The sequence below is a fragment of the Babylonia areolata genome, chromosome 16, assembly GCF_041734735.1.
Source record: "Babylonia areolata isolate BAREFJ2019XMU chromosome 16, ASM4173473v1, whole genome shotgun sequence".
Taxonomy (NCBI): domain Eukaryota; kingdom Metazoa; phylum Mollusca; class Gastropoda; order Neogastropoda; family Buccinidae; genus Babylonia; species Babylonia areolata.
The window spans coordinates 5,733,730-5,741,229 of record NC_134891.1 but is presented as its reverse complement, the minus strand read 5'-3'; the positions used below and the strand labels follow the sequence as shown (position 1 = coordinate 5,741,229).

At 45.7% G+C, this 7,500-nt stretch overlaps 1 protein-coding gene and 1 non-coding gene across 2 annotated transcripts in view; both read left to right on the top strand.

Annotated features, from left to right (window-relative positions):
• Positions 1–1,027: 1,027 nt before the first annotated feature.
• The window catches only part of LOC143290810 (ras-related protein Rab-38-like), a 29,981-nt gene continuing 23,508 nt past the window's right edge, over positions 1,028–7,500 (top strand). Inside the window, exons 1-2 of the mRNA XM_076600333.1 lie at positions 1,028–1,127; positions 1,415–1,792. Coding sequence (XP_076456448.1) covers positions 1,739–1,792 — 54 coding nt within the window. The 5' untranslated portion in view covers positions 1,028–1,127; positions 1,415–1,738. The remainder of the gene's footprint in view (positions 1,128–1,414; positions 1,793–7,500) is intronic.
• On the top strand, positions 6,042–6,162 carry LOC143291333 (5S ribosomal RNA). The gene has a single exon (XR_013056508.1). It is a non-coding gene; the product is annotated as a 5S ribosomal RNA (ribosomal RNA).

Sequence of the window (7,500 nt, the reverse complement as noted above, 5' to 3'; positions counted from 1 at the left end):
CTTGGCACTCTGACCTCTTATTCTGACACAACAACAAGAGGAGTCATTATTATCATTTTTTGTTCAAAGAGGAACTTCTTTTGCTAAGCATGGAATTTTTACTTATTTTGCAAACGTTTTTGGTGCAGATAGTAAAAAAGGGAAATTACTCTGTAATTAACGCTAGGGGACTTAATTTATCACAAGTGAGTCTTGAAGGCCTTGCCTCTCTTGTTTTTTGTTGTTGTTTTTTTAATTTCGCGCGCGAAAGTATGAATCAGTCAGCATTTCGCGTGGCAATCAGCATATGATTTTTTTTTTTAAGTTCTAAAATATACGTGGCAAGGCCTCGGGTGTCCAGATGCAATCAGTAATTGGAAAGAGGGTATAGTGGACCACTGAACCATGGGATAGTGTGTGTGTGTGTGTGTGTGTGTGTGTGTGTGTGTGTGCGTGTGTGTGTGCGTGTGTGTGTGTGTGTGTGTGTGTGTGTGTGTGTGTGCACTTGCGTTTGTGTTGGTTAATACCGCATTGTATAAGGAGTAACGAGCCACTATATAGGCTTTATCAACGTTGTATTCTTATGTTTTCAACTTATTATCACTTTAAGTACTTCTGTGGGAGTGCATAAACCTATAGTAGAGACGCGCGAACTTGTGTGTGTGTGTGTGTGTGCGTGTGTGTGTGTGTGTGCGTGTGTTTTGTTTGTTGGTTGTTTTTTTGTGGGTTTTTGTTTGTTTGTTTGTTTTGTTTTGTTTTGGGTTTTTTCCCCCCAGTTTTCAGTCTATTATTGTATCTCCGCGAATGCGAAGTGAAAGAGCTCTTTTCGGTCATAATTTGTACTAACAGTTCGCGAAACCTAACTGTCGCCAGTTCTTTTACGCGCGCTAAGTGCATGCTGCACAAGGGACCTCGGTTTATCGTCTCATCCGAATGACTAGCGTCCAGACCACCACTCAAGGTCTAGCGGAGGGGGGGGGGGGGGGGAGAAAATATCGGCGGCTGAGCCGTGATTCGAACCAGCGCGCTCAGATTCTCTCGCTTCCTAGGCGGACGCGTTACCTCTAGGTCATCACTCCACTTGTTCTGACGCGGCCCAGTGAAAGCTCTTGTCTTCAGGACAGACTTACTTGACGCGAAGCTGCACGGTTTGTATTACGCACACACACACACACACACACACACACACACACACACATATACACACACACATCGGGTGGTCCATCTACCAGACCCGAATTCAGATCTCCTGCCATCTGCTGTTCCCTGATTAAATTTCGCACACAGCAACATTTTGTAGGATAGAAACCCCCCCCTCCCCCCCCCCCCCCCCCCACCCCGAAAAACCCCCCAAAAAAACCCATCAACCTCAGTTATTATTCGCCACCACCAGCACGATCATCAAGTGTAAGGTTGCTTTTGATAACGACCACAGGTGTGAAATACACATCAAATCCACGGTGCAGAGGTGTGGAAGATTCTTTCAGTCCTATCGACGACTACGCGTTTGTGGAAGATCAAATTCAGTGCCCATTAATGTGAGAGACATCGACGAACATTTTGATAATCAACACACACACACACACAAAAAAAAAACCACCCACCAAAAGTGGCCGGGAAGATCAAACTCAGGGTCTGTAGGTGTGGAGAGAGTCAAACCAGCAGTGCCCAGGGTGTGGTGTCGTTTGTGAGGCAGCGGTGTGAGGCAGCTAGCTCGTGCATCTTGCTGACAACACCCGTGACAGGAAGTGACGTCACGATGAACGGAACAACTGCCAACGGCCGCGTGGTGACCTCGTCGACACAGAACGGGGTGAGGGTTTAGAGGGGTTCGAACTTTGTTGTTGTTGTTTTTGTTGTCATGTGTTGGTGTTGTCAAACGGAAACTTTTTTTTTTGTTTTTGCTGTTGTTATTGTTGGTGTTGTCAAACGGAAACTTTGTTTTGTTGTTGGTAGTGGTGGTGGTGTTGCCATTGTTGTTGGTGGTGTTGGTGTTGTCAAACGGAAACTTTGTTGTTATTGTTGGTGGTGGTGGTGGTGGTGGTGGTGGTGTTGCAATTGTTGGTGTTGTCAAACGGGAACTTTGTTGTTGTTGTTGGTGGTGGTGGTGGTGGTGCCATTGTTGTTGTTGGTGGTGGTGTTGTCAAACGGAAACTTTGTTGTTATTGTTGGTGGTGGTGGTGGTGGTGTTGCAATTGTTGGTGTTGTCAAACGGAAACTTTGTTGTTGTTGTTGGTGGTGGTGGTGGTGGTGGTGCCATTGTTGTCAAAGGGAAACTTTGTTGTTGCCATTGTTGGTGTTAGTGTTGTCAAACGGAAACTTTGTTGGTGGTGGTGGTGGTGCCATTGTTGGTGTTAGTGTTGTCAAACGGAAACTTTGTTGTTGTCATTGTTGGTGTTAGTGTTGTCAAACGGAAACTTTGTTGTTGTCATTGTTGGTGTTAGTGTTGTCAAACGGAAACTTTGTTGTTGTCATTGTTGGTGTCAGTGTTGTCAGATGGAAACTTTGTTGTCATTGTTGGTGTTAGTGTTGTCAGATGGAAACTTTGTTGTTGTCATTGTTGGTGTCAGTGTTGTCAAACGGAAACTTGGTTGTTGTCATTGTTGGTGTCAGTGTTGTCAAAGGGAAACTTTGTTGTTGTCATTGTTGGTGTTAGTGTTGTCAAACGGAAACTTTGTTGTTGTCATTGTTGGTGTTAGTGTTGTCAAACGGAAACTTGGTTGTTGTCATTGTTGGTGTTGTCAAACGGAAATTTTGTTATTGTCATTGTTGGTGTTAGTGTTGTCAGATGGAAACTTTGTTGTTGTCATTGTTGGTGTCAGTGTTGTCAAACGGAAACTTTGTTGTCATTGTTGGTGTTAGTGTTGTCAGACGGAAACTTTGTTGTTGTCATTGTTGGTGTTAGTGTTGTCAAACGGAAACTTTGTTGTTGGTGGTGGTGGTGCCATTGTTGGTGTTGTCAAATGGAAACTTTGTTGTTGTCATTGTTGGTGTTAGTGTTGTCAAACGGAAACTTGGTTGTTGCCATTGTTGGTGTTGTCAAACGGAAACTTTGTTGTTGTCATTGTTGGTGTTAGTGTTGTCAGATGGAAACTTTGTTGTTGTCATTGTTGGTGTCAGTGTTGTCAAACGGAAACTTTGTTGTTGTCATTGTTGGTGTTGGTGTTGTCAAACGGAAACTTTGTTGTTGTCATTGTTGGTGTTGTCAAACGGAAACTTTGTTGTTGTCATTGTTGGTGTTAGTGTTGTCAAACGGAAACTTTGTTGTTGTCATTGTTGGTGTTGTCAAACGGAAACTTTGTTGTTGTCATTGTTGGTGTTGTCAAACGGAAATTTTGTTGTTGTCATTGTTGGTGTTGGTGTTGTCAAACGGAAACTTTGTTGTTGTCATTGTTGGTGTTGTCAAACGGAAACTTTGTTGTTGTCATTGTTGGTGTTAGTGTTGTCAGATGGGAACTTTGATGTTGCCATTGTTGGTGTCAGTGTTGTCAAACGGAAACTTTGTTGTTGCCATTGTTGGTGTTAGTGTTGTCAGATGGAAACTTTGTTGTTGTCATTGTTGGTGTTAATGTTGTCAAATGGAAACTTTGTTGTTGTTGGTGGTGGTGCCATTGTTGGTGTTGTCAAATGGAAACTTTGTTGTTACATTGTTGGTGTTAGTGTTGTCAAACGGAAACTTTGTTGTTGTTGTTGGTAGTGGTGGTGGTGTTGCCATTGTTGTTGGTGGTGTTGGTGTTGTCAAACGGAAACTTTGTTGTTATTGTTGTTGTTGGTGGTGGTGGTGGTGGTGCCATTGTTGTCAGAGGGAAACTTTGTTGTTGGTGGTGGTGGTGCCATTGTTGGTGTTGGTGTTGTCAAACGGAAACTTTGTTGTTGTCATTGTTGGTGTTGGTGTTGTCAAAGGGAAACTTGGTTGTTGTCATTGTTGGTGTTAGTGTTGTCAAACGGAAACTTTGTTGTTGTCATTGTTAGTGTTGTCAAACGGAAACTTTGTTGTTGTCATTGTTGGTGTTAGTGTTGTCAAAGGGAAACTTTGTTGTTGTCATTGTTGGTGTTTGTGTCAAACACTCGACTGTTGGCCGCCGTTCTTTCTCTGTCTCTGGACCTTGCATTTGGAATGAACTTCCTCTTTCGCTTCGTCAAGTCTCCACACACAGCTCTTTCAAGTCTGGCCTTAAAACCCACCTCTTCCCAAAATAGCCTCCCTTGCCTGCCTCTTCCTTGTCTTTAGTTTCCACAGTTTTAGAGTTATGCATGCGTGTGAATGACTGGTGCGAAAGGGCTTTGATTTGTCTCTGCACAAGATTCAGCGCTATATAAATACCATTATTATTATTATTATTATTGCTGCTTGCGTTGGTGTATTCAAACGGAAACAGTAATTAGACTCCAGTTGTTCAGAGATGTAGCCCAGTTTATGTCTGTCATTCAGAGAGAGAGAAGGGGGGGTTTGGGTGGGTGGGTGTGGGTGGGTTGGGGGAGGGGGTGTAACCTACGTGTGTAGATACTTTCCTCTCCTTCCCTCCATCTCTCTGTTTCTCTGTCTCTGTCTCTCTCTCTCTCTTTGATAGTCTCTTTCCCTCTCTCTGTGTCTGTCTGTCTGTCTCTGTCTGTCTGTCCCTCTCTGTCTGTCTTGTCTTTCTGTCTCGGTCTCTCTCTCTATCTTTCTCTCTCTCTGTGAATGTCTTTCTCTGTCTCTCTCCCAATCTCTCTTTTTTCCCCAGTCTCTTTATCTCTTTCACAGCTCTCTGTCGGTCTCTCTCTCTCCCCCTCTCTCTCTCTCTCTCTCTCTGTGCAACTGTTTGTCTGTCTGTCTGTCTCTCTCTGTCTCTGTCTCTCTCAATCTTGCCTTTCGAAAAAGTATGGAAATACGCAGGCGTGGATACGAGTTGGGTGCAGAGTCAGTGATTGGTATTCACCATCCATGATTGTCTAACTATGATATAATTTGTTGTCGAATGTTACCGGGGAATGTGCTTTCTTTGCATCTGTTTTGATAGGGGCTGTTGGCCAAAGTCATTGAAAGCATTCAGTGCTGTCTCTCTCTCTCTTGCCCCCCTCTCTCTGTCTTGGCCTCTCTCTCTCTCTTCCCCCCTCTCTCTCTCTCTCTGTCTTGGCCTCTCTCTCTCTCTCTTGCCCTCTTTCTCTCTCTCTCTTGCCCTCTCTCTCTCTCTCTCTTGCCCTCTCTCTCTCTTGGCCTCTTTCTCTCTGTCTCTCTCTGTGTCGCTCTGTGTGTGTGTGTGTGTGTGTGTGTGTGTGTGTGTGTGTGTTGCCCCCTCTCTGTCTCTGCCTCGGTCTCTCTCTGTTGCCCTCTCTCTCTCTCTGTCTTTCTTTTGCCCCCCACCCCCCTCTCTCTCTGTCTTTCTCTCTTTTGCCCCCCCCCTCCCCTCTCTATCTCTTTTGCTTTCCCCCTCTCTCTCTTGTCCTCTCTCTGTCTCTGTCTCTCTTTTGCCCCCCACCCCCTCTCTCTCTTTCTCTTGTCCCTTCTCTCACTGTATGCATCTCATTCTCTCTCTCTCTTGCCCCCCCCTGCCCCCCCCCCCCCCTCTCTCTCTCTCTCTCGCCTTTCCGACCCCAATCTCCCGCTAGCCGTCTTGTCATTGCTGATGTTTGTCACATGTCGTCCAGATTATTATGGGTGGAGTAACGCACACAGCCCTCGTGACGTTCGTTCATTTTGCATTCATAACGAACGACGCATCGGCTTCTTCTGCTGTTCGTGTGGAGGAAAAACTTTGCCCCACGTCGTGTAACGCCGCTTGCTTGCGTAGACACAGTGGGGGAAAGACATCACGAGTTTGAATTTGAATTTCTTTTTAATTCTGTTCATAATTATTACTCACACTCCACATTTTGCTGGGGGGGAGGGGGGTTGTTTGTTTGTTTGTTGTTGTTGTTGATTTTTTTTTTTCTTCTGTCTCTGCCCTTTTTATTTTATTTTATTTAATTTATTTATTTATTTTTTGTTTTTTGTTTTTTTTGGTCTGTTTATTTATCTGTTCCTTGCTGCTCCTCCCTCTCGCCCCCCCCCCCCCCTCAAGTTAAACTAAACCATTCTGCTAGCCAACGGCCATACCACGTTGAAAACACCGGTTCTCGTCCGATCACCGAAGTTAAAGCAACGTCGTGCCCGGTTAGTACTTGGATGGGTGACCGCCTGGGAACACCCGGGTGCTGTTGGCATTCCTTTTGGTTACGCTGCTGGTCAGGCATCTGCTTGGCAGATGTGGTGTAGCGTATTATGGATTTGTCCGAACGCAGTGACGCCTCCTTGAGCTACTGAAACTGAAACTGAAACTGAATCTGCCAGCAACCTTGCAGCGGCCGGTGATTGGAGCAAAAAAAAAAAAAAAAAAAAAAAAAAAAAAAGCCGACGACACGGCAAAGGCTGTGCTTTTCCCAGGCCAGTGTGATTGTCATACAGCAGCATCGGGTTGACGTGTCTGTGAATCCGCTTGGGGAGGGAGGGAGGGAGGAAGGGGCGGGGGGGGGGGGGGGGGATTAATGCCGCTGACTGCCTGTCACCGTGTACATACCTCGGGGATCCGTGAAGAAAGCGCTCCGTGCTTGCCAGGTCATGTCTTTTGGAAAAAATCTTTCCCCAGTTTGTCGTGACGGAGGGGTGCGGGGATCAGTTGGTTTGGTAGACTGGTTGGTTGGTTGGTCGAGTAACTAGTTGGTTGGTCATCAGGTGGTCTAGTAGGTTGGATGGTTTGTCTGGTTTGGTTAGTTAGTGGGCCAGTAGGTTGGTTGGTTGGTTGGTTGGTTGGTTAGTGGGCTAGTAGGTTGGTTGGTTGTTTGGTTAGTGGGATAGTAGGTTGTTTGGTTGGTTGGTTGGTTAGTGGGCCCGTAGGTTGGTTGGTTGTTGGGTTAGTGGGCTAGTAGGTTGGTTGGTTAGTTGGTTTGTGGGCTAGTAGGTTGGTTGGTTGTTTGGTTAGTGGGATAGTAGGTTGTTTGGTTGGTTGGTTAGTGGGCTAGTAGGTTGGTTGGTTGTTTGGTTAGTGGGCTAGTAGGTTGGTTGGTTGGGTGGTTAGTGGGCTAGTAGGTTGGTTGGTTGGTTGGTTGGTTAGTGGGCTAGTAGGTTGGTTGGTTAGTGGGCTAGTAGGTTGGTTGGTTGTTTGGTTAGTGGGCTAGTAGATTGGTTGGTTAGTGGGCTAGTAGGTTGGTTGGTTAGTTGGTTTGTGGGCTAGTAGGTTGGTTGGTTGTTTGGTTAGTGGGATAGTAGGTTGTTTGGTTGGTTGGTTAGTGGGCTAGTAGGTTGGTTGGTTGGTTGGTTAGTGGGCTAGTAGGTTGGTTGGTTAGTGGGCTAGTAGGTTGGTTGGTTAGTTGGTTTGTGGGCTAGTAGGTTGGTTGGTTAGTGGGCTAGTAGGTTGGTTGGTTGTTTGGTTAGTGGGCTAGTAGGTTGGTTGGTTGGTTGGTTAGTGGGCTAGTAGATTGGTTGGTTAGTGGGCTGGTAGGTTGGTTGGTTAGTGGGCTAGTAGGTTGGTTGGTTAGTTGGTTAGTGGGCTAGTAGGTTGGTTG